At 41.7% G+C, this 26,300-nt stretch overlaps 2 protein-coding genes across 6 annotated transcripts in view; one reads left to right on the top strand and one right to left on the bottom strand.

Annotated features, from left to right (window-relative positions):
* The window catches only part of SDCBP (syndecan binding protein), a 33,414-nt gene extending 15,701 nt beyond the window's left edge, over positions 1-17,713 (top strand). The window contains exons 2-9 of one of the 2 annotated variants that reach the window (XM_069600077.1): positions 642-707; positions 6,994-7,072; positions 8,286-8,395; positions 11,069-11,230; positions 12,953-13,128; positions 14,929-15,100; positions 15,796-15,887; positions 16,609-17,713. In XM_069600077.1, coding sequence (XP_069456178.1) covers positions 642-707; positions 6,994-7,072; positions 8,286-8,395; positions 11,069-11,230; positions 12,953-13,128; positions 14,929-15,100; positions 15,796-15,887; positions 16,609-16,663 — 912 coding nt within the window. In that variant the 3' untranslated portion in view covers positions 16,664-17,713. The remainder of the gene's footprint in view (positions 1-641; positions 708-6,993; positions 7,073-8,285; positions 8,396-11,068; positions 11,231-12,952; positions 13,129-14,928; positions 15,101-15,795; positions 15,888-16,608) is intronic. The other variant, XM_069600078.1, reaches the window with a different exon arrangement.
* Positions 17,714-18,231: 518 nt separating this feature from the next.
* The window catches only part of NSMAF (neutral sphingomyelinase activation associated factor), a 72,310-nt gene continuing 64,241 nt past the window's right edge, over positions 18,232-26,300 (bottom strand). For all 4 annotated transcript variants that reach the window (XM_069600070.1, XM_069600071.1, XM_069600069.1 and 1 more), the window contains 8 exons: positions 24,744-24,811; positions 23,856-23,923; positions 23,161-23,284; positions 21,967-22,050; positions 21,013-21,163; positions 20,295-20,397; positions 20,072-20,181; positions 18,232-18,928 (listed from right to left, as the gene is read on the bottom strand). In XM_069600070.1, the coding sequence (XP_069456171.1) occupies positions 18,834-18,928; positions 20,072-20,181; positions 20,295-20,397; positions 21,013-21,163; positions 21,967-22,050; positions 23,161-23,284; positions 23,856-23,923; positions 24,744-24,811 (803 nt within the window). In that variant the 3' untranslated portion in view covers positions 18,232-18,833. The remainder of the gene's footprint in view (positions 18,929-20,071; positions 20,182-20,294; positions 20,398-21,012; positions 21,164-21,966; positions 22,051-23,160; positions 23,285-23,855; positions 23,924-24,743; positions 24,812-26,300) is intronic.

Genomic DNA, 26,300 nt, shown 5'->3' on the forward strand with positions numbered 1-26,300 from the left:
GGGCTTCAAGGAAGTATTCATCTCAAAATACTTAAACAAAGTTTTGGAGTATATATGCCTGTAATACTTTGAGACTTTTGTTTTAAATCACTACAAAAAGCAATTCATGGTCACTAAAAGTCATTGAACAATATGTTTATAAAAATTCCTTTCCCTTTTATTCGTCCTCTATTTCATTCACGTCTCCTATGGTGTGTATTATTTTATATGTATACTTACATAATGTGTGTGTGTATATATATTTTTTGTAATAATGAGGTTTTGTACATAGACAACATGTATCAGCTGTTGCAGATTTTTGTTAGAAGGATATAATTCTCGCTAAGTTGCTAAGCCCTTGTTTGTGTAAACTAGATGAGCCACATAATTGTTCTTTGATTTTCTAAACTATAGAAATGAAGGGATTTTTTATTCAGGGAAGTTTTAACATTTGTAATGGATGTAGCTTGAGAGAAAGGTAGTTGGCAACCATCAGTCAGCAATTTTTAGTATAGCTAGATGGTCATATTTATTGTTTTGCAATTTAAATCTTGTGTTAAACGACTTACACATGTTTATGTGTATGCTGCTGGCTCCATGTACTCTTTAAATTTCAGTGAACTTAATCATAGACATTTGTTTTTGTTGTTGTTTTTCTTTAGAAAAATCCTGCAAAAATGTCTCTGTACCCATCTCTTGAAGACCTGAAGGTAGACAAGGTGATTAAGGTATGTTTTAAACACTTTTTTCCTTCCATGTCCTCTGCCATACATTGTGCTTATAGGTGAAGTGAAGCGAGAAACTTAAATAGCAGATGTATTTGTTCAACTTTACACTGTATAAACTCAGTTTTTCTAACTAGAACGTTAGAAAACTAGAGATTTCTTCATTTCACTGTGAATTAATGGGCGCGAGATATTTTTTCTTTGGAATGGGACTTTAACACACTTCGGAAATAACTTGGTTTCATGACTGGTTTTAATTTAAGTACATTTTAAAGTTGGTAATGTATACTCCAAATTCTTAGATGTTCATTGTCTTGTGTGTGCTGTTGGGTTTTCAGAGATGACCAGTCTTTGAAGTAATTGTCTTCTCCAAAGTTAAACATTATTGAAACAGGGGGGCGCAAACTGCTTGAGGAGGAGGAGGAGTGTACGAAGAGCTCAGTGAAAGCTGAGCAGTGTGTCGTCTTTTAAACGTAAGCAGCAGACAGTCTCTGCCACAGCAACAGAGTCCTGCTCCAAGTGGCTGTGTAAGACAAGTGACTCTAACACTTCGATTAAGTCAGGCATTCTTGTACTCCTTTGAGTATTAGCTTTGAAGATAGTTGCTGCTGCTTAAGAAAGTTTGGGAGTGGGATCAAGTCTTGCTGTTTTGTAAATTTTTGTTACTGGTTTTAACTGGAGATAATTGTAGTATTTAGTGAACCATCCTGTTTCCAGTTTACTTTCAACTTGGTGTTTTATAAACTGTTTTTATTTCTGAACTTCTTCAGCTGTTATTTGTTTTTCTAACTTGACAAGATAAACTCCCTGTTACACTTTATTCCAGAAATCTTTTTGATATGATAAATGTGATGAAATTCTTTTCTGTTACAAGTTGCTGAAGTACTTCAAAGCTTCTTACCCGAAAGATCATTTTGTTAGAGGTCTTGGCCTCAGTTTACTCTACATGAGATTGACTTCCTAATTAATTAGCATAAAATGTTTATTACAAACTTGTGAGAAGAACACAAGAATACAAGTGTTTCTTAGACGAAATATTCAAGGGTAGAAAAAAAAGTCAGCAAAAATAGTGGCAAATGTGTGGCTGAAGTTGTTAGCCTCGTGGCAGTGATTGGCTGAATGTGGGGGAGATCATGAGCGAGTATTTCTCATCCTTTCTCTGTGGCTATTCATGGGTGGTTTGTGAAATCTCTGCAATCTGTTCAGTCGCCTAGGCTTTGATGCCTGACTGTTTTAAGTGGTTTATTCAGTCATCTCAAATCTGTGTTTTCTTTGCTATTTTGTCATTAGTTTTCTCATGTGGTTTTTATTTCCACAGAGGTCATCTGAACAAGTATACTTTCTTTTTTTAAAAAGCTTTTATTTGAAATATTTACCTTGACATATAACAGCTAAGCCATTACTGTGACATCAGAGCACTAAGTGATAGGATCTGCAGATGGGTCTGAGAGAATGACTCATTTCTTTTTTGGCCTTTTTTGTTAGTTTTTATGAAATTGAACCTAAACCACCGTAGACAGAGGTTTTTTCATCTTGAAAGCAGCATAAAAAGAAGGAAAGGGTTGATATTGGCAAATGTTGGATCAGAAAATGAAGAAGGCTGCAGTCCACTGCAGGCTGAGCTCTTCAAGGAGCAACTCGTAGTATGGATATTTCCATTTCAAAGCCTTTTATGTTCTGAGCACAAAGCTAGCTGCCTGGAGATGTGACAGAGAGTAAGGAGGGGGGAACACGGATTTTAAATTCTCACTGGATTTAAGAAGATTCCCAGCCTAGCCACTAACATCTTGGACTGCTTCTGTTTTATTGTTTGTTCGTTTTCTGTGGTAGTGTTACTTGGGTGTTTGTTTTTGAGGCGCCTCTGTAAAGGTAGTCATTTTCTAATCTCACCTTTCACACCGCAGCAGTGACTTGGCAGCTCATATTCTGTAAACTGCTTCACAGGAACCATTAGGCTGTGGCTTTGAGCATCGTGCAGCCCCTGCGCCTCTCTGTCCACTGTGAGTTTCAGACAGGAGCCGCACCTGCGCATAGTAGACAGAGAAACAGTCGTCAGCGTCCCGACACAGTGAGCAGAGATTGACTCTGCTGGCTCCACGAGTACGGTGTCTTCTCATGCTTTCTGTAATGGTACAAACAACATGCCCCCCCCCACCCTTTTTTTTACTAGTTTGAGATTTCAAGTGAGTGTGGAATATTTTGCTGCATGTAAATGGCTTATAGTCCTTAAGCCTTTGTTGTACCATCTTTCTTTTATTTTTACTACAAATTATATAGTAATTAAATATGTAACTTCGTGTTCAGAGAGCTTACTTGAGTATTCCTTGGATAAGAACAAGAGCAATGAATGAAAGAATAGAAATAATAGATCGGTATTAAAAGGATACATTTTTTAAAGTTAGTAAATCCTGTTTTTCAGAGCGGTTTTAGGTTCACAGCAGAAGTGATGCAGGGCAGTTTCCATCGCAGTGGCCCTTCCCTGTGCGCCCTCCCCCACCTGACCTGCACACCACACACCTCTTGCCCGACACCAGCAGCATCTTCGCCAGAGCGGTACGCCTGGGACAGTCACTGAGCTGCGCGGACACGCAGCTGCTGCCCCGTGTCCGTCCACAGCTGCACTTGTGTTCGCTCTGTGGGCTTGGACGAGTGTGTGGTGATGGGGAGCCACCATTCGGTGTCACGAAGAGCTCTCTCACTCCCTCACAGTCCTCACCCTCTGTCCAGGCCTCCCTCCTCCTCTAGAATCTCAGGGTTGGACCCATACCATAATTTGCCTTTTCAGATTGCCTCGCTGTCTTAGTAACGTGCATTTTAGGCTCCTCCATGTCTTTTCGTGGCTTTGATAGCTCCTTTCTTTTTAGTGAGGGACAGCATTTTTTTTTTCCTCAGAGTTTATCCAGGAAGCAATCCACTGTCCTTTTAGTTGATAGTTGGTGAGAGAATTTTCAAAATTCAGCATATTTTGAGTTTGTGGATATATTTAAAATGATAAAGATTTGCGTGCTGCATTTTATTTGAATTTAGATTGTAACATTATGAAACAGTAATAAAGAATGACTCAATAACAGTCATATCAGAACATTTGGAGTCCAAATGAGTGATGTACTTGCAGTGCTTATGTGGACTTCCTTATTTAATTAATCTTCCATCTCTCCAGGCATCTTTGGGACTGCTCTTAGCATCAATTTCAGAGCTTGATGATAAAGAATATAGGTGTAAACTCCTATCACTTAATCAGTATATTTTTGATTAAGTAAAAAATCTTACATCTGGATCTTACAGCTTAACTGCCAACAGAGACATATATCTGCTTCAGGAGCTCAGATGTATCTGTAAGGGAAAAAGGAACACTCCATACTACATGGGCTGTGAAGGCAGCCCTGAGGGGAGCTCCTGGCATACCTGCCCTTGACTAGTATTAAGTATATATGTTTTGAAAGTTTTGGCAAGTTTTAACACATAAATTACATTACTTTACCATGATTGTTATGTCAGTGATTAAGTATGCATTTTGCATACTTTGTAATATTTTTGTACTTAGTATAACGTAACACCCTCTTCCAACAACGCAGGAGAAGACTCTACACATGGGCATCACTAGATGGTCAACTGAAATCAGATTGATTATATTCTTTGCAGCCAAAGATGGAGAAGCTCTATTACAGTCAGCAGAAACAAGACTGGGAGCTGACTGTGGCTCAGGTCATGAACTGTTTATTGCCACATTCAGACTTAAATTGAAGAAAGTAGGGAAAACCATGAGACCATTCAGGTATCACCTAAATCAAATCCCTTATGTTTATACAGTGGAAGTGACAAACAGATTCAAGGGATTAGATCTGATAGAGTGCCTGAAGAACTATGGACGGAGGTTCGTGACATTGTATAGGAGGCAGTGATCAAGAGCATCCCCAAGGGAAAAAGTGCAGAAAGGCAAGATGGTTGTCTGAGGAGACCTTACAAATAGCTGAGAAAAGAAATGAAGCTAAAGGCACAGAAGAAAAGGAATGATACACCCATTGGAACGCAGAGTTCCAAAGTTAGCACTGAGAGATAAGAAAGCCTTCCTCAGTGATCAGTGCAAAAAAATAGAGGAAAACAATAGAATGGGAAAGACTAGCAACCTCTTCAAGAAAATTTGAGTTACCAAGGGAACATTTCATGCAAAGATGGGCACAATAAATGACAGAAAGGGTATGGACCTAACAGAAACAGAAAATATTAAGAAAAGGTGGCAAGAATACACAGAACTACATAAAAAAGATCCCCATGACCCAGATAACCAGGATAGTGTGATCACTCACTTAGAGCCAGATACCCTGCAATGCGAAGTCAAGTGAGCCTTAGGAAGCATCGTTATGAACAAAGCTAGTAGAGATGATGGAATTCCAGGTGAGCTATTTCAAATCCTAAAAGATGATGCTGTGAAAGTGCTGCCCTCAATAAGCCAGCAAATTTGGAAAACAGCAGTGGCCACAGGACTGGAAAAGGTCAGTTTTCATTCCAATCCCAAAGAAAGGCCATGCCAAAGAATGCTCAAACTACCACACAGTTGCACTAATGCTAGCAACGTAATGTTCAAAATTCTCCAAGCCAGGCTTCAACAGTATGTGAATCGTGAACTTCCAGATGTTCAAGTTGGATTTAGAAAAGACAGAGGAACCAGGGATCAAATTTCCAATACCTGTTGGATCATTGAATAAGCAACAGAATTCCAGAAAAATGTCTCTTCCTGCTTTATTGACTATGCCAAAGCCTTTGACTGTGTGAATCACAACAAACTGGAAAATTCTTAAAGAGATAAGAATAACAGACCACCTGACCTGCCTCCTGAGAAATCTCTATGCAAGTCAAGAAGCAACAGTTAGAACTGGACATGGAATAACAGATTGGTTCCAAATTGAGAAAGGAGTACAGCAAAACTGTATATTGTCACCCTGCTTATTTAACTTCTATGCAGAGTACATCATGAGAAATACTGGACTGGATGAAGCACAAGCTGGAATCAAGATTGCTGGGAGAAATACCAATAACCTCAGATATGCAGATGACACCACCCTTATGGCAGAAAGTGATGAAGAACTAAAGAGCCTCTTGATGAAAGTGAAAGAGGAGATGTTGGCTTAAAGTCAACATTCAGAAAACTAAGATCATGGCATCTGGTCCCATCACTTCATGGCAAATAGATGGGGAAACAGTGGAAACTGTGACAGACTTTATTTTGAGGGGCTCCAGAATCACTGCAGATGGTGACTGTAGCCTTGAAATTAAAAGACACTTGCTCCTGGGAAAAAAACCTATGACCAACCTATATAGCATATTAAAAAGCAGAGAAATTACTTTGCCAGCAAAAGTCCGTCTAGTCACAGCTATGGTTTTCCCAGTAGTCAGTTATGGATGTGAGAGTTGTAATATAAAGAAAGCTGAGCACCGAAGAATTGAAGCTTTTGAACTGTGGTGTTGGAGAAGACTCTTGAGAGTCCCTTGGACTGCAAGGAGATCAAACCAGTCCATCCTAAAGGAAATTAGCCCTGAATATTCATTGGAAGGACTGATGCTGAAGCTGAAACTCCAATACTTTGGCCACTTGATGCGAAGAACTGACTCATTGGAAAAGACCCTGGTGTTAGGAAAGATTAAAGGTGGGAGGAGAAGGGGACGACAGGATGAGATGGTTGGATGGCATCACCGACTCAATGGACATGAGTTTTAGAAAACTCCTGGAGTTGGTGATGGACAGGGAAGCCTGGTGTGCTGCAGTCCATGGGGTCACAAAGAGTCGGACACAACTGAGCAACTGAATTGACTGACTGAACACCTTATACTTGGTAAAATGTAGATAAGCATTTCATTGGGATATGCTGAAATGGCAAAATAAATATTAGCAACTTAAGTATTTAAATTTTTAAGTGTTCTCCTGATATATACTTAGGTAAATATGGTTAAGCTTTTTTCTTTAGGTAAAAAAGGTACTTTTACTTAGACTAAAGTGTAACTATCATTTCTTAATGCATTGTGAAAATATTTGCAGTAGCACTATGAAATATTAGTTATATGTAGAATGGTGTTTAGTTTTTTAAATAGTGTTAAATATTTATATTTTTAATTTTTTATTTTTCTTTCAAAATATATTGCTAAAGTGTTTGAAATTAGAATTTCCTAAATAAAAGTAAAGGGTTTTAGGGTTTTTTTTAATTACTGGATTTAAGTTATATGAGAAGTCTTTTTAAGTGAGTCTCTATAGAGTGTTGTTAGAATTCTTTTTTTTTTTTTTTTTTTTTTTTAGGCTCAGACTGCCTTTTCTGCAAACCCTGCCAACCCAGCGATTTTATCTGAAGCCTCTGCCCCCGTCTCTCAAGATGGAAGTAGGTTTATTCTTTGGGTTCCTTCTCCTTGAACAGAGATACCTGTTAAGCCTTCTTTTACTAAAATGGAGAATCCAGAGTATATATATATTTTAACATATACGGCATGAAATTGGCTGTTAAAGCTCTAGTAGTAAGTTTATTTCAAAACAACCTTTTAATCAAGAAAGTGAACTGTGACTATGAAAGTATGTTTATGACTTTATGAAAATTGTTACTTAAATTTCACCCTTTGCAAGTCCTTGACTCACTGAACTGTCCCCTGTCTTAGGGCTGTGGGGATTGATAGCGTTCTCCTTTAGGGGAACTTTCCAAATCCTGGAGTCTCTACTCTGACTCCATACCCTTCTCCTTTGTTCCTTTTCCTTCTAAATTCATAGGAATTCAGGACAGAACTCTTAAATAATATGACTTCAGATACAAAAGGTGTGGCAGTCTCAATGGGAGGGGAGTTGGGAGAGAATCGATGCATGTATGTGTATGGCTGAGTCCCTTTGCTGTCCACTGCAACCACTACAACATTGTTAATCAGCTCTACTCCAGTATAAAGTGAAAAAAAAAATTTTTTTTAATACAAGAGGAGTGTTAAATAGGTTTTTATGGCCTGTCATCTTATAACATTGTTTCCTTTGGAAAATCCATAACTCACATAAAGAGCTTTTGGAAATAGTATCCAACTCTACTGTTCAGTTAAATACTGTTAATACTGAAATGTACTGTTTCAAAGATTTCATTGCTGTGTATTCTTAAACTGATATGATAATAAATTTACAAGCTTTTTCTTTCTCACAGTTCATTTTTTTGGGTACGTTTTATAGCTGTGTTTACTGAATGAATTAAAATGTAGCTGATTTGAAGTGTACATTTTGGTCAGTTGTTCTTAAGTGGAGAATCAGTGGTATGTGTAGAAAATTCCTAATAGGTTTAAGAGAAAGAAAAGGCAAGATAACTTGGAAAAATTATTTCTAGTCTTGAGTATTTAGAAGTCTGAGGTTTCAGTTAAAATGTCTTCATACTTTCACTTTTATTTTTCTGTTTTCCTTTTCTAATTGTCATTACAGAGAAAGGGGTTTTCCAGATTACTAATTTAAATTCATCCTAGATTTTATAAAATCAATGTGATTTTTAAAAATATAAGTAAAAGTCCATAATAACAATGTTTTTTTAAAATAGTCTACTAATTTTTTTTCTCTACTGATGCATTTGTTATTAGATCTCTATCCTAAGCTATATCCTGAGCTCTCTCAGTACATGGGCCTGAGTTTAAATGAAGAAGAAATACGTGCAAATATGGCCTTGGTCCCTGGAGCACCAAGTCATGGGGTATGTATAATGTAATTCGTTCTGAATTATATAAAATCATACCTTACACAGAGATATAAGCTAACTCGTTTTTGTGGCAAACTCACAAATTTATAGCCTTAGCATTGATCTCTTCTCAGGATTGCCTTCTAGGTATTGCTTTTTACACAGTCTACTTCCTTCTGTGCTGTTACCACTTTTCTGATTTATTAGGAGTTAAAGATTCAGGTGCCTTTAACTGGTACATTCTCCTTTGTCTTCTGCATTTAGTTACAGACCTAGTGACTCTGCTTCTGGTGTGTTTCTTGTATTCATGTTATGCATTGTAGGCTTGCTGTAGCCCTGTCCATGATTTATACCTCTCACCTAGATGTTACACTTGGCTCTTCTTCCAGTAACTCCTCTAGTAACTTGTTATATCAATGAATGCTGAGCTACTGCTAACTTTATCATTCTGAAATTCAGGTCTGTTACCTTTTTGTTGCTCATAATCTTTTTAAGTTTAAAGCTTCTTACAGTTTGACCCCAAATTCTTGGCTTAAATATAGTGTGTCTCAGTCTTTTGTTAAGATTGTTGCTATAAGACTGTAATACCTTACAGTACTTGTCATAGGTAAATGCATAACTTCATGAAGACAGCCTTTATGTCTCTGTTGCTGCCATAACTCCCATGCTTAGTACAGTACCTGGCTTTCAATTTATTCACCAAATATTTATTGAAAACTTGCTTACATCAGTCAGGGTCCAGGTGGAACAACAGAAATCACACAAGAATTTTAACAGAGATAACAAGAAATCAGAGAGGTTGAAGAATTGAAAAAAGCAAAAGCGGAACCCAGAAAGCTGCTTCTCCTAGAACTGGGGCATACGGGATGGGGGTTACAGTTCGCAGAGCCGACAGTGTTGGTGGAGGAGCCCCGTGAGCTGGGCCTCAGGGGAGGGCCCCCTGTGATGGATGCTGGTACCTCTGGGGGCTGCAGGGAGGCTGTTCTGCCAGTGTCTGGAATCTGGAGACTGGATTCACCTGCTGCCAGCAGCATGAAGGGCTGGCCCCAGGCAGTACTGGCAGGAGCAGGAAGCAGACAGGAAGGGGCAGGCCCTGGCACGTCCTCCTTGCGAGGGGTCCTGACCAGAAAGCCATGGCAGAAGAGGGCTCACCACAGAGGGTGGGCTTGGAAGGCATGGACAGTCTGTGATGCTTGCTGGCCTCTCTTCTCTTCAGTGTGCCCACAGGCTTCTTTCTTCATATTTCTTCACATTTGTTGACACGCAACAAATATTTTCTGGTAAGGGAACCATAGTAAGTACGTTCAGCTTTACTAGCCAGTATATACAGAGACCTTGAGAGGCTTCCGGGCAGAAATGAGCTTGAGAGGCCTGAGAGACAGGACCTCGGTGAGGGCAGATGAGACAGAATGTGGCTGCAGATGCACTGGGGGGTGACATTGGAAGGGCTGTCAGGCCAGGTAGTCTGCGGCCTTGTGGACAGGGTAAGGGGTTGGGAGTCTGAGTTGTGGGATTAACAAAAGGGTTTCAGTGCTTGCTGTGTGGAGGGCAAATAGAAGGGCAAGAGTAGCTGGTGGTCATAGTAGCCTTAGCAGGAGGGAGCAGTGGTCATGTGTTGGTCATATGGATCATGGTAAGAACACCGAGTAAGCACTTAACTGTACTTGCTGGAAAGAAATTCTTTTCCAAAAGTTATACTCCAAAGCTCCTCCCTTTTGTCCTATGTTTCAGCTAAACTAAATTCATTTGCTTAATTTTTTCTATCCCATTGCCTGATTTTTATGCTTTTATAGCTGTAATCATTGAATTTTTGTAATTCTTCAAAAGTTGTATTTTCTGGTATTGTGCTTGATTAGTGGTATGGCTCTTTGTGTGTGTGTGATGTCCTGGTGACTGTGATTCTGAACGGAGACATTGGCAGCCTGTGTGTGTGCGGCTGAGGTTTCTCTCCCCCATCATGGCTGCTCTGAGCATCACGGTGTCGGACCAGAGCTTTTCATGACAAGTTCCGGTTAAGACGCCTTGGTAACAAATATGCTCTTCCCTCATTTTCTTTGGTAGAGGAAAGGGTCCGCTTAAAACACTAAACTCATTTTGGTCAAGAAAAAAAAATTAGGAATGTGAGGCCTGGTACCTAACGGAGTCCCTAGTACAGCTATTCTCCATACAGTTGGTTAATCCACAGATGTTTACCAAAGGGATGAAAAATAACATTTGTCTTGTGTGTGTCAGCACTTGAATAGTAGGTGCTTTTAGTCCTTGTAGTGGAGCTGTGAGGTAAGAAGTTTGCCTCTGTAATAAAAACTCTGAAAGGGTAAGTACATTGTTGAAGGCCATATAAAAGAACCCTCAGGAAGATGCTGTGTGAGTTTAAAAGTAAAGTACAGCCTTTATAAAGTTCAAGGATAATATATTTGAGTTGAAAAGAAGCCAGGGTACACATAAAACAAATGCCAGTGAATTCATCGGGCAACAGTCATTGAGTCTGCTGGAGATGGTGTCTGGGGGGGTAAATTACCTGCAGAATTAGTTTTAAAAAACAAAATAGGGTCATTTTTGCAAAACTCATATCTGAAGGAAATAATCGGCAGATTACATTTTAGGAAACCACAACAGAATATGTTCAATTTTGGATTTTCTCAGGGCGCGTGTTTGCGAATACTGACGTGTTGCATGTGTCTTTGGCAGCAGTTGGTGGCACGGCCTTCCAGCATGGACCACATGGTGGCCCCTGTCACTGGTGGCGACACTGGGATCCGCAGAGCAGAGATCAAGCAAGGGATCCGAGAAGTCATCTTGTGTAAGGATCAAGATGGGAAGATCGGGCTCCGGCTGAAATCCATAGACAATGTAAGCGCTTTCATTACACTTGTCTGATTAGCTGTTATGTGACCCAGTTACAATTTAAAATGTAAATGCTTTAATGAAGTGTAATGGTGCTCTCTGATCAAGACTACTTTTAATCTGCTTTTCCACGTGAGATGCTACCCTGTTCTGAAGAGGCAGAGCTGGGACTTGAGCATTACCATGGATGAATTTTTTCTGAGTCCTTTTTCTGGAATAAAGTTCACTAGTCTGCGTGTATTATAACATAGTTCATACAAGGAGAATGCTGGCATTGAAATAGGGTAACGTGTGGAAGTTAAGACTGATAGGTGAGGGTCAGTGGTCTTGTGTATTTTTAAACTTAAAGAGGATCATGTGACTTGTAATGTGGTTTTGGGTTTGTTATTTCCATCCTTGAATTTGACTTTCATGGGGCATTTTCCAGGCAACAGTGACTTTCTAAAGTACATTACTTCACCTCTCACCTTACCAGATGGAAGAAACGAAACCTGGTTACTCTGTGGGGAAGCACTTAGGATCACTAAGGAGGTGCTGAGTCTTTACCCTGATTTGTGGGTTTCCAAGTTATTTATTGGGCTTCTTTTCAGTCTTCGGTCTCATAGCTCAGCGCATCCAGCCTTTGCATATAGAAGATGTGGCGCCTGGCGGAAGATGTTTGAGGCCAGTCCTGGGCCCTACCTGCCTCCCCAGAGGCTGAGGGCATTGTGTCTTTGCACACTTGTGGCTTGTGTGAGACCCTCATTGAGTGTGCTGCTCTGGGAAGCTCGCACTTCCCTGCCCTCTCTACATCCTAGAGAGAGACCACACTCTCCCCAGCTCCACCCCTGCAGCAGCTATCCTTGCAGTGGTTTGTCCAGTGGCCGAAGCTTGTAGGTGTAGCCACTCTGCTGGGTGCCGTCCTCAAGTACAGGATACGCAGCACCAAATCTGAGTACAGGATACGCAGCACCAAATCTGAGTACAGGACACGCAGCACCAAATCTGGGTACAGGATACGCAGCACCGAATCTGAGTATAGGATACGCAGCACCAAATCTGGGGCAGCTCAGGACGGAGAAGGGGTGCAACCTGTGGTTGCTTTCATCTCTTACTGGCACATGCCTTTTACACTTGGCTTGTTGATAGTGTTCAGCATCTGAAATTTAGTTTACATGAGTAAAAATAGCCTGTGGGTTTAGTTCTCAGTTACCTGTACTTGAGTTCTCTGTATTTACCTCGTAGATTTTTAAGAACGGGGGTTGTATTCCGTGTATTCCACCTTTTTAGGCTGTTTAATAGTAGTGATTATGCGTAATTTAGCAAGCGAGTAAAGGAATTCTTCAGCTCAAAAGGTAAACTTCTGACCTAAACCTATCACTTTTCTTAAACTTCCAACACTTTACTGTCTTCCCTCCTAAATAATGACCAGGTGCAGTAATACCTGTTTGGTATTTTATCAGACTCATGGAACCTTACATTTCTTATAGTAATCTGACTTTATTTTCCTTAGTTTTTTTATTCCAAGGTGGAGGGGGTGAAGGAAGTTGGTCAGGTGAGTCATGATGTGAGCTAGAAATTACCACTCAGATCTTCCTATTGCCTTGATAGCATTTTCAGTTTCCTTCTTGGGAGTAATGAAACACACTTGTGTAGTTTTCCCTTTTAAAAAAAAAAATTACTAGAGTAGCTGCCTAAACAGTTGGTTCCTGATTTTCCAGCACTTACTTAGTGATTTCCATCCTCCAGGGTATATTTGTTCAGCTTGTCCAGGCCAATTCTCCGTCCTCCCTGGTGGGCCTGCGGTTTGGGGACCAGGTACTTCAGATAAACGGCGAGAACTGTGCTGGCTGGAGCTCGGACCGGGCGCACAAGGTGCTCAAACAGGCTTTTGGAGAGAAGATCACCATGACCATTCGGGACAGGTGAGCCAACTAAACGCCACATGTGGACATTCAGGACTAGTTTTCCATTTTCTTAGGGTTTTAAGGTTCTGGAAATACAGCATTTTGTTGTGGAAAATAATCAAATATTATTGATTAGTTTTATATTTATACTCTTGTAGTTCTGTGTTGCTTTCACTTTCTTACATAGTTTGACTTTTTAAAAACAGTATTCTGGTTTTGCATACACCTTATTTCAGAGCTTACAGAAATTTGTCCTTTGAGAAGTTCCTTTCCTGTCTTAATCAGTTTCTCTGGAAAATGAAAGGTAACAGCAACAAGTGTCTGGACTTTGCCCCTGGTTTCCTGCTCAGAGTGGATACATGGGGGCCTACCAGTTCCCAAAACCCAGCCTGGCCTTCTGGGTGGCTGAGGCTCGAGTCCTTGGTGGGAGCATCATCTTTAGCTCGTTTATAATGGAACTTGCGGCACCTGTGCTACGGACACCGCCACCTTCTCGGCCAAGCAGGGGTTGAGGGGCAGACCTTGTAACACATTTTTAGCTTTGGCATTTTTGTTCATATTGGTTCAACTGGCTTTTATCTACCTTTGTGTTTTCGCTTTGAATAATACATGGTAGCTATTAAGTAAACATTTTGCAGACAAATGGCACTTTTGCTCTTATGTGAGCAAAGTTTCAAAAAGTAACTTGGATCACCAGGAAGACATGACTGCTGTGAACTTTATAATGTAAAATTCGTATTTATTTTGCACATGAAACATGTGCAGTAACAGGTTGTCAGTGCTCAGAGCGGATGCCATCTTTCTGAAGCTCCTCCCTTTCTAAGGGACCGGGAGCTTCCGTCTTAACTGCTGCAGCAGCAAAAATACCTTTGTAAAGTTTTCAAAATCAAGATGTGAGAAATATTACAAAGGTTCTAAGTATTTCCTAAGAAAAATTAAGCTCCAGGAAATACTAAAAAGTTAATTAAGCTCCAGGAAATACTAAAAAGTTAATTCATTTTTATTTTTTTTCTTTTATTTATTTATTTTTAATTTTTTTTATTTTTTAAATTTTAATATCTTTAATTCTTACATGCGTTCCCAAACATGAACCCCCCTCCCACCCCATAACATCTCTCTGGGTCATCCCCACGCACCAGCCCCAAGCATGCTGCATCCTGCGTCAGACATAGACTGGCGATTCAATTCTTACATGATAGTATACATGTTAGAATGTCATTCTCCCAAATCATCCCACCCTCTCCCTCTCCCTCTCCCTCTGAGTCCAAAGGTCCGTTATACACATCTGTGTCTCTTTCCCTGTCTTGCATACAGGGTCGTCATTGCCATCTTCCTAAATTCCATATATATGTGTTAGTATACTGTATTGGTGTTTTTCTTTCTGGCTTACTTCACTCTGTATAATCGGCTCCAGTTTCATCCATCTCATCAGAACTGATTCAAATGAATTCTTTTTTACGGCTGAGTAATACTCCATTGTGTATATGTACCACAGCTTTCTTATCCATTCATCTGCTGAAAAGTTAATTCATTTTTAACACTGATTTTTGTTCAAATGTAATGTTAATGTAAAGGAAAAAGCACATTGATAAACTGCATGAAGCATTGTGTTAATTCTTTGATTCTTAAAAGAAGGAAATCTTGATTAGTCCAGCCATAATGGAGAGAATTTTTAAACTTTTACACAAGATGTACATACCAAGGCAAATAGTTTTGAAATAATTTATGGTAACAAAGTATCCAGTACACCATAATGGAAATCCATTGACATGTTTACGTTGGAATTAACAATTTTAATTGAAACTGTTATGCTCACAGGCCCTTTGAACGGACAATTACCATGCATAAGGACAGTACTGGACACGTTGGCTTTGTTTTTAAAAATGGAAAAATCACATCCATTGTGAAAGACAGTTCTGCAGCTAGAAACGGTCTTCTCACGGAACATAACATCTGTGAGGTCAACGGACAGAACGTCATCGGACTGAAGGTCAGAGCAGAACTTACGTCGTGTTGTTTAGTTTTGGAAGTCTCTTTTTCATTTGTCTGTTGGGGTGGTGCTGTTAGTGACCAAAATGGAGACATTCTTTGTCGCGCTGGCTGTGCCCTCATGTTACATCTAGAATTGTGGCCTCTGTAACGGGGGGTCAGGGTGAGATCTCTGAAGTCCCTTGAACTAGAATTCTGTGAATACCTGGGCAGTGAAGATGTTGATGAGATCCTGAATGAATGGTTGCTTTTTTGTCCAATTGCTTTTTTCAGTCCAGGGGTTGTAGGAACAATATGAGTAATAGTTCATAGCCAAATTAGTACTTCATTTTTATGGTTTATGCCCTCTACAAATTCCTAAATAGAACTATTTTGAGGTCTAAAGGTTTTCATTAAGAATTAATGTTAGCAGAGGGGATGTGGTAATATTGTATATGGGGGCAATTATTTAATCTCTAGAAAAAGAATGCTATGTTGGCTAATATATTCAACGTAGTTTACTTAGTTTTGTTGCCACTGATGAAGTTGTGATTCTGATGAATTAAAACTTGGTAAAGAAACTGGAAAAAATTTAAATAGCAGGAGTCAGGATTTTAGAGACATTAGCAAAACCTCAGAACATATATATTTCTTTACCAAGAATAACTTAGTTTTATATTTAATAGAGCCTCTCAGAATTTTCATTGTTTTCCACAGGACTCTCAAATTGCAGACATATTGTCTACAGCCGGAAATATAGTGACTATTACAATCATGCCTGCTTTTATCTTTGAACACATTATTAAACGGTAAGTAGAGAATTCTTTGACTTCATTCTGTGCTCATGTGATTTCATAGAGGCTCTGTACTTCTTTAATTCTCAAGCTTCTCAAACCTTTGGTACTTTGGTGGATGACATTGGCGTTATTCAGAAATTTGAAGTATTTAAATTATTTACATTTTGGAAGTCCTCAGGAGTGAGGGCTGGAAGCTGAGGAGAAAGAAAAAAACAGGGGTGGCTGGGGCTGTCTGCCCGGTAGCATCTTACATTCTGTCCTGGCTTAGCCAGCACAGTCCTTTCAGTATCTACATGAAAGATAAATGATATTTAAAACATTAAAAGATGTAACTCCTGTAATGGAATGTTTGTTTACCCAGAAGCTGGAATAGAATGCAGCTAGCTCCTTTTGGGGGTTGTTGTGAGGAGAATTGTCAGGACTAATCCATAAAGAGCTCACTTGTCTTAAATCAGTGATAGTCTCCCCACCCCATCCCACCCCCGCCAAAAAAAAAAAAAAAACCCCACACATATTTCCCTCTAGTTCATAGCATTAATAGCGTTGTCTTTTTTAACCATTCAGCCTTAACATACAAGGACTGAAGGACTTACCTGTATCTTACTGGCCAGGATAGATAGCTTATTTGCAATCAGCTAGATTACCTGAGACCCTTAGTTTTCTTGAATCATTGTAGCAGTTTTGAAAAAAGAAACCCAACCCTCAGTATCTAATAAAAGTAACTGTCTTGTAGGATGGCGCCAAGCATTATGAAAAGCTTGATGGATCACACCATTCCTGAGGTTTAGAAGTCACGGCACAGTGGAAACTTCCCGGAAGTTCTTCCATTTACGTCTTGGGCAACTGACCTTTCTATTATGCACATGAAGCTTTCTAGGAGCCAGCGAGCATATGCTGCATGAGGACTTCCTATCTTACAGTAGGGCTGGGGATCTTACTGTTCGATCCAGTGTATCTTGTTCAGACATCAAGATAGTTGTAGCCTTACCCTGGTTTTACAGTTGAAAAGACTTTTACAGACTAGCTTCTTTACTGGAAACCTGATGCTTTCACAAGCCTTGTGAGTAGGATGACTGCGACAGGCTCAGCTCTGTTAGAAGCGTCACCTTGATAGAGAGCAGTGCTTAGTTCTGTGCTGTGTTTGCATTTTTACTGTGTCACCATAGTGCATTTAGAATTATTTTCCTTCAGTTCTGTAACACCAGCTAAGTAACACTGGTTTCATTCCATGTAAGCATTATTAGACAGTGTGTAGCTGCAAGAGACTTATCGATTGTCATTACATTTTATCTACCTTCACTTAATATGCTTAAACTGTCGCCTTAACTAAGTTAAGCATCTAGAATAAAAGCCAAAATGTAATGATTGCTGCCTTCCTAAACCCAGACGCAGTTCTGCATTCACCTGAGATGTACACTAGCCCTGCACAGTCTTGACAGTACATCCCAAGCTAGCACAGCTGCTGACTTGCATTTGAGATTTTCTAGTCTTTCCTTGTGTAATGGGAACTTCTTTCTTCTAAAAGTAACTGATATCACTTTTTGAGAAATGAAGCACTATATATTTAATGTAAAAATTCTTGTACTAAATAGAATGAACCTTGACTCCTCTTTTCATGTGTAGATTAAGTGGGCTAAGACCTGATTGTGGCATTTACACAGTATGTAACCTAGCTGCCCCAGGACGGTCTTAGGACGCTGTCCTGGTCATATGTTCCATTTCCTGCCTCTTCCCTGCTCACAGAATGACACATTATCCTGATTTTTTTCCATCTCTTTGGCTTATGCCTATTCTATTTTAATTAAAAATGTATAAATAAAGTTAAGTTCTAGTCTGTCTGTCATTGCATCATTTGAAAATGTCAGGCTTGTAGGAGGGTCCTCTCCCAGAGTGGCCAACACCCAGGAGCCTGGGGCAAGCCTTCTGTGCTGAGACGCCCTGCGTGTCCAGAGAAGTACCTTCAGCCTAGAAGCCCAGACACTGGAGGCCGAGCAGCAGGGCCTCAACAAGCCTATCGATTCTCCTGGCGACACCCAAGCCATGTTTAACATTCAGGATACACCAGTGGTTTTTAAATAACAGAGAAAAATCTTACCTCGCATGCTTTCTGTGGTTCAGAGGTTGAATACAAAATAATTAGTGCTACTGATTCCTGGCTTATCTTGTGTGGAATTCAGAAAAGCCAACCAACTCAGCTTTTTCAGTGATGTTCTTCTTCGTTATCTGTCTGGACTTGGCTCTGAAGATAGTTCCAGAAGTACAGGGTTACATAGTACTAAGGATGGTTTTCTAGAAGGATTGACATTTGAAGTACCTAGTAGTTTGTGCTAAGTCATTTAAATAAAGAAAATGAGAATTTCATTACAGAAAAATATTTTTAATGTCATAGAAAAGATGAGCATTTAACAGCCATAATGAAATAACCGTTCCTATACACAGTAAACTGTTATAAGAACTGCTAATCCTTGCCCAGGTTCTCAGAATCTGGGGCCAGCAGGTTATAGAAAGTGACCACTCCATGAAAACACACATCCCCAATCCAGCAGGCATGCTGCAAGTGTGTCAATTAGATAGGGTGACTTGGCAACAGCGGAGAATACTCAGGTTTTCTTGCAAAGTCCTTAAACTGTTCAGTGCTTTCGGGAGACCTCCCCCAGCTGGTTTAGTTATCTTTCAGCTGCTCGCTCTCACCCAGACTTGCTTTCTGATCGTCAGCACCCTGGGACAACCGCCTGCCTCACAGATGTTCCTTCCCCAAATCTCCCACGTCTTCATCCGCCTTAGAGGATGACAACTAACAGCTTTCAATGAAGTCACCATGATTTATAAAGTCTAAAACCACAAATTTCTCATGTGGTGAAACTTGTAATTACTATAATTGCACATTCACCAATTCCTTTAAAAGTTTGGTTTAAAAGTACATTAAATAGAGTTCAAAAACATTCAAGGAAAAGGCACTTAATACTGCAACTTCCAGAACATAATTTGTCTGTCTTCCCCTCCTGTGATGACGTTGCTACACTGTTCGTTCATCCACATACATGTCACGGCACCTGCGAGGAGAGACACGGGGTTAGGGGTGAGCTGCCCAGCTGGCACCACGTCGTCTTGTCCTATGAAGCAATCTTTGCCTGAACTCAAGTGCTTAGGACAAGGAACTTGGGAAGACTAGGAAACCATGTAGATGTAATGCTACAGCCAAAGCAGCTGGGGATCACAGATGTGTAACGGTACAAATACTACACCTACAGCAAGTTAGGAATCAGATGAGAGGGACAAGTGGGGAACTGGTGTGAGTGCTGATTTCCGTTTCTATCAGGTGAGCGGAGGAAGGCAGGCATAGACCTCACTTGAATGTACAATGTTGAAATAACCACACACAACAGTGACAATGGGAAGAGGATGGAGGTGGGCTGTCAACAGTTACTTGTAACCATCGACACAACAATTCACTGTCCTCCAAATGCTCAAAGGGAAAACATGGAAATGTAAGAAAACTAAGAAGCCGACAGGCAGAAGGACACAGACATGCACAAGAACACATCCTTGGACAATAGACACCAGGTCACCAGCTGGAGAAGTCCTCCAAGGAGGGGACCTGGGAGGCGGAAGCCACTGGGAGCAAGACTGTTTTCTCTGTAATTTGTTACTTTCTTTTTCTTGGTGACAAGGCATGCAGGATCTTGGTTCCTGGACCAGGCATTGAACCTGTGCCCCATGTGGCAGAACCACCGAGTCCTAACCACTGGACGCCAGGGAAGTTGCTTGTTTCTTAAAAACTTTTGGGTCTTAGTTGCAGCATGTGGGCTCTAATTCCCTGACCAGGAATCGAACCTGGGCCCTCTGCGTTCTCTTAGCCACCGAACCACTAAGAAAGTTGCTTTTTTATATATATAATACAATAAAAACTCTATGCATGTGTTAAAAAAAAAATCTACACCTTTTACTTTTTTGTCCTCTCTATGTAGAAGTTAATGTAAAAACTTTCCATTTTGGAGTCAAATGTCTGCCAACACAGATCTAAATCCTGAAAGAACCAAGAGATTCAGGTGGCCAGGCTGGCCAGGATCTGGAGGGGAATGTTCACAGCACAGAGGCCCCGGGGGCTTGTGACCTGAGAAAAGCGTGGCCACTGGTGGGAAAGGAGGTGCTGGAGCATGTAGGGAGAAGAGGCAGGTCAGCAGCAGACAGCTTACCCGTGTGGCCCTGGATCCTCTTGCTGACCCTTCCCCCGAGGAGGTCCCAGACGAGCAGCTCCCCAGACTGACTGCCAGATACGACGGAGTTTCCATCCCAGAGAAAGCACCTGCAAGAAGGATTTGGAAGTCATCCCTTGTCAGGAAGGAAGGACTAGACCAGGCCCAGTGTGGTGACTGTGAGCCAGTCTGTAAAAGTCTTCATCGTGAGTAACCTGAGTACCTCTGGGGCTCGTCCGCAGTCAGAGATGAGATGAGCATTCCTGTCTGTACATCAATGACGTTCAGATGGCTGTCGGCTCCTGTGCTCAGGACGTGGCGACTGTCTGCAACGTGGGGCGGGACAGGGTGCAGGTTACAGCTTTAGATCATCAGAGATTTCATTTCTGAGTCCAGGAGCCCAATGTTCACATGAGTTACTTGTTGTATTAACCAATGAGGACCATCCTCTCTGTGAAAAGCTTCTGTGTTTAAGGCACTGGCCTGATGACCCTTTGGTGTGAATTCATAAATTAATTTCTCCAGTGATTTGAGCAATTAACAAGAATATCTGATACAGCTTTTCTAATAGGAACACATGCCATATGCACTGTGTTCTCCCATGAAGCAGCCTTAACCCACAGGCAAAACCCCTTTTATCAGCAAATAGCATTTTTGTTGTTTAGTTGCTCAGTCACGTCTAACTATTTGTGACCCCATGGACTGTAGCCAGCCAGGCTCCTCTGTCCATGGGATTCTCCAGGCAAGAATACTGGAGAATACTGGGTTGCCATTTCCTTCTCCAGTGGAATCTTCCTGACCCAGGGATCAAACCTGCATCTCCTGCATTGGCAGGCTGATTCTTTACCACTGAGCCTCCTGGAAAACTGTTTTTACATTCTTATTTATTTCAAAGTAGTAATTCCAGTTCCGCTGGTATCTGTATTAAAAAAGGATGCTACCTGGGCTGAAAGCACTGTCGCCTACAGTCCCCTCATGACATGGAATCTGGTGTAACAGGGTGGCCGTGGTGAGGTCCCAGATGGTCACTGTGCCTTCCTTGGTGCCTGAGGCCAGCAGTGTGCCGGCAGCGTTCAAACTGATCGTATCCACCTGGAGAAGGAAGCACATGTGGTATTCTGCCAGAACCACGGTCATGAAGCTGTGTTTCTCAGCCCGTTCTTTCAGCACCACCTATCGCGCGATGGTTCATTTACAAGTGAAATCTTCATAGGCCAGTGACTACAATGAAGTGTTACTGGAAAACGCTGTTTGACAGCCTAAAATTGACGGACTCAGAATAGTGCGACAAGTGGCAGGGCATGCCAGGCTGCCTGAAGCACAGGGGCTCTGTGAGGATGTGGGGGGTTTGGGGGAACTGGGGGATCTCAAGGTTGGCTAAACTACATCCTATATAAATATTCCTCAACCCTGGTTATTCTGCTGACCATGAAGATCAGGCAACCGTTCACAGCCTAGAGGGAAGACAATACCATAGGCACAGTGCCAGATGCAGCCGTGCCCGCGAGGAGACAGACTGAGTGAAGAGGACATGGTGCCAGCTGAGTTCTGCCCCTGCTGCGAGCACCGGGCCGTGTAGACACGTCAGTGTCCTCACACTAGACAGAGTGCTCCTTCCACTTAAGGTGTCAGAAAACACATCCAGCTGCCCAAATAGTTTGAGGGTACCCATATATTCAATGTCACGCTTGGAAATTGGTCTTGTGGAAATCTGGCTGGAGGGCAGCCAATTCTCAAACAGCAAAACAGGGAAAAAGGCACAGTGGACTAGGAAACCCAAAGGGTCAACTTGAAGAACTGACAGCCCCCATGCTCTCCTGCAATGAGCAAACTAAAAGATGAGCAAGCCAAGAACCCGCTTCCCCCGGTGGTTTCCGCTGGGCCCAGTTACTCACGCTGACATCGTGCTCCAGCTCAGCCAGCAGCTCAAAGTGCTGTTTCCTGGCACACGGCATCTCTGCGGGGACCCCGGACCACACCTGGGATGGGACACATTGCAGAGCACTTCCTTTAAGAGCACTGCTAACACGCGCAGCACACACTCTCCTGACTGACCAACTCCCACTTAACAGCTCCCAGCAGAACGAAGCGTCTTAAGGCTGTTTCTCTGCCCCATGCCTGCACTCTTAATTCTGCCACCTGTGCTTCCTAAGGGTCCACTGTGCCCGGGTCTGCTCCACCCCTTGCACTTACTGTTGTGACTTAAGTTCTCTGTGAACTAAAACTGAAGTGCAGAAGTGCAGTCATGTCTATTAAGGTTTCGAGTGCTCAGTCGTGTCTGACTCTTTGCAACCCCGTGGACTGCAGCCCACCAGGCTCCTCTGTCCATGGGATTCTCCAGGCAAGAATGCTGGAGTGGGTTGCCATGCCCTTCTCCAGGGGATCCTCTCAACCCAGGGATCGAACCCACGTCTCTCATGTCTCCTGCATTGGCAGGTGTATTCTTTACCACTAGCACCACCTAGGAAGCTCCATTAAGGTTCTGAGAAAACTCAAAAAGGCAAGTTGCCAAAAAAATTTACTGACATTACATGTAGGCAAGAAAATTTACCAACAAAAGTGCCCCCTCTGGGGGAAGCAGAAATGATGAAAAACTTGAAGGAATTCTAATGGCTTGAGGTTCTTGCTTTCTGTTTACATAAAAGCAGACTGGAAACCAAGGATGATGAATGCGTTGTGATTCATGCAGCAAAGTTGTGCAAGATTTCAGAGAAAAGGCCAAGTGTGGTCCTGCGTCAGTAATGATGAAAAGTGTGTCTGTATTTTTCAACGATTCTCTACTTATTTTGATATTTTCTGATTCACTGGTCAACTGCTAGTTCCACAGCTGCATGAGCTCAGATGGGCCGCTGCGTGTTTCTCTAATGAACCACTAGACCCCCAGGGGAGCACATAGGGCAAGCTCAGGAAAACATCTTCCCACACTGCACACTAAACACACGAAGGTAATAACCTCCCGTATCCTTCCATATCACTCTCACTTTATGAAAAGCAGTGAAAAAGTGACTGAACACATCAACAGCAGGGAGGTGAATGGCTTATACTATTTATATTATCCAAACATTTTAATCTAGAAATTATATATAAACCTTCACAGTAGAGTCCCACGATGCAGAATACAGCCTGTTGTCATGCCAACAGATCTTACTAACAGCATCATCATGTCCCATTAATGTGTCCTGGCGTCTTCCAAATGCTATGGAATAAAAATAGCTAAAAGATAATGAGAATTATTAAGACAGCATTCCAGCTCAAGGTTAAGATTCTTAAATACATTTTCAAGAAGCATTAGATTGTTTAATTCTATGCTCACTAAGGCCCACTGGAATTACAAATCATTTGTTCTCATGTTATCAAACCAAATACTTAAAAAGGGAATTTAAAACTAGAAATTTCTAGGTCTGGCTCATCTGTGTTTTCACCTCAATTTAAAAACTTACAGAAAGATAGAATCCAACTGGAGGAATTATTAGATTCAAACAATGTCTCACTCTTTTGTGACCCCTTAGACTATCCCACCAGACTCCTCTGTCCATGGGATTCTCCAGGCAAGAATACTGGAGTGGGTTGCCATTTCCTTCTCCAGGGGATCCTCCTGGACCAGGGATTGAACTCACATCTCCTGCATTGCAGGCGGATTCTTTGCCACTGAGCTGCCAAATAATCACATTCAAATCCAATCATTCTCATCCATTCCCTTTTGAAAACAGTGAGGGAGTCCGCGCTCCCCTCCAGAGGGAGCTACGCGGCGTGAGGAGTTAGGGAGGGGCCCGCAGATACATACATGTTATTATCCCAGGAAGAGCTTATGACAGTGGCGTCTCCTGGTAAAAGTAAACAGGATGATAAAGCCTGAAATACAAGTGACTCACCATTAATAATTTACAAACATTAAATGACTCCTTAATGTGATAAAACTATCTGATAAGTTCCCCCCAAAATTAATCCCCAATTCTGGTTATGTTGGCCTTCCTCATATTCATGAAGTTTCTCTTCATTTGGCTAATTCCAGATGCCTCGTTTCCTCCCAAATGTAGAAAAGTGAAAGTGTGTCAAGTGTGCAAGGACCTACTGTGATGGTTCTCAGGGGGTCCAGGCGCCCTCACTGCCCTGGGCTGAGGGACCCCTACTTACATCAGAGTCGATGGGGTGCAGGTAGGGACTGTCTTCAAGAATCCCAACACCCACTCTGGGTTACAGACTCAGGTGGGGAGGGAAAACTTCCAAAATCTTTAGGGAATTTCAAAACCTTTTGGATGCTTTACATCAACAATAAAAAGTCTGTGTGTGTGTGTGTGTGTGTGTGTTTTTTTCAGAAGAACTGACTTTCTAGTATTAAATATCAACTTAGAAATGCATTAAAAGTTATATAAGTGGCACATATACATTTAGTCTGACAGTTCCAAAGAAGGCATGATCTGTTGAGAATTCTACTGGATAGCAATGTAAGCTTTCTAGGCTACAAATAAAACCACAATAACAAGAGAAAGAGGTAACCTGAAAAAATTTCTAATTTACAAGGCATCTACCTAAGGCATTCTGTAGCTACCACACAGAAATAAACCCAATTATCTGGGAAGAAACAAATGTCACGTGTGTGTGTGTGTATAGCAAACTGCTCCATGAATTTCCACCATAACACTGATGCAAAATGGAAATGAACTCAACTCACCATATTTGAGAATGATATGCTTCTCTGTAGCATCCTGGATTCTTTGGAAAACATCTTCAAGGTGGAATCTAATTTAACAACAACAAAACAAATGCATCAGAAAGGTTTCCTGACCCTTAGACAGGACCAGCACATGCTGAGGTAATGGGCAAGGTGACGGAGGGCTGGGTCCCCCACGAGGACTCTCTAGTCTGTGAAGTTCTATGACCTATGGCGCCATGACAAGGAGGTCAACTCAGAGCCACGACCAAAGGCAGAGTTAAACCTAATAACTGATCAGACTCTAAAGTTACACATGAGGAAAAGAGGAAAATATTAAAGAAAACCAAAAGATCTTGGCAATGTAAGGTGTTTTGTTTTTTTTTTTAAAGTAGCGACATTATAGAGTGATGTACTGCCGGCTTCCCAGGTGGCTCAGTGGTAAAGAATCTGCCTGCCAACGCAGGAGACCCCAGTTTGATCCCTGGGTTGGGAAGATCCTCTGGAGGAGGAAATGGCAACCCACTCCAGTATCCTTGTCTGGAGAATTTCATGGACAGAAGGGTCTGGCGGGCTACAGTCCATGGGGGTCACAAGGAGTCAGACACGACTGACCGACTAAACAGCAAGCCTAGTGCTGCATTAGCATTTACGGAGCAGAAACACTAACTTTCTAAATGATAAACTGGGGATTAAAATGCCCAAGCTTTTTAATTTTCTTGCTTAACAGAAGCTTTAGGAGTGCATCAAGGTGACCTCTTAAATAAGATTGCAAATTGCAACGTGCTCCAAACACCCATATTTGAAATATGCAACAATATGTTTTCTAACTTGAAAACATACAACAGGATAAATAAAAGGTGAGATGAGCTTTAAATCATTTCTTCTTTATAGCACAATCTAATATTTCAACCTACTTTTTGCCAACACCAACATGCAGAAGTGTGCTGGGATATCAGACAGAAAACTGTCAGCTAGCCTGGCACGTAAAGATGCTTTCTCAACATCAGAGGATCCCCCTCGTACTGGGGGTGACCACGCCAGAGGCTGCTGCAAGTGGGTCTCCCAGATAATGGGATCGCCCGTGGGGTCACCCACACGCACGCACACTGCACCGCTGGGGAAGAGCTGCAACTACGGGGTGACCATCAGGGTATATGTAAGTCAGTAATGCACGTGGAAATATAAATGCACACAGAGCAGCAATATGAGCTATTAACAGTGGAGAAACAAACAGAAGATAACAAAAGCTTTTGATTAGAAAGAATGTTGGCAGGTTCACAAAGAAGCCATAGGCTTCATAAGCCTCAGAGGTTTAAAGCCTGAGGCCTGTAAAACTCACGGTTTACAAGGTCAGACAAGTACGAGGAACTGAAGGATTTAACAAACAAACCCAGCTAAGAACGCAGGCTCTGCTAAGAGATAAGGGTTTTTGTCTGGTGTGATGACGGTGGACATGGGGCACGGGAACCCTGGCCGGGCGTGCCGGCTTCCTCCCATGAGTATCGCCGTCTGGCTGCCCCCAGCGTGGCCCGTGCACACTGCAGGCGCACTCCCTCTGGTCCACCGTAGGGTCCT

This window comes from Ovis canadensis, chromosome 9, assembly GCF_042477335.2.
Source record: "Ovis canadensis isolate MfBH-ARS-UI-01 breed Bighorn chromosome 9, ARS-UI_OviCan_v2, whole genome shotgun sequence".
NCBI lineage: Eukaryota > Metazoa > Chordata > Mammalia > Artiodactyla > Bovidae > Ovis > Ovis canadensis.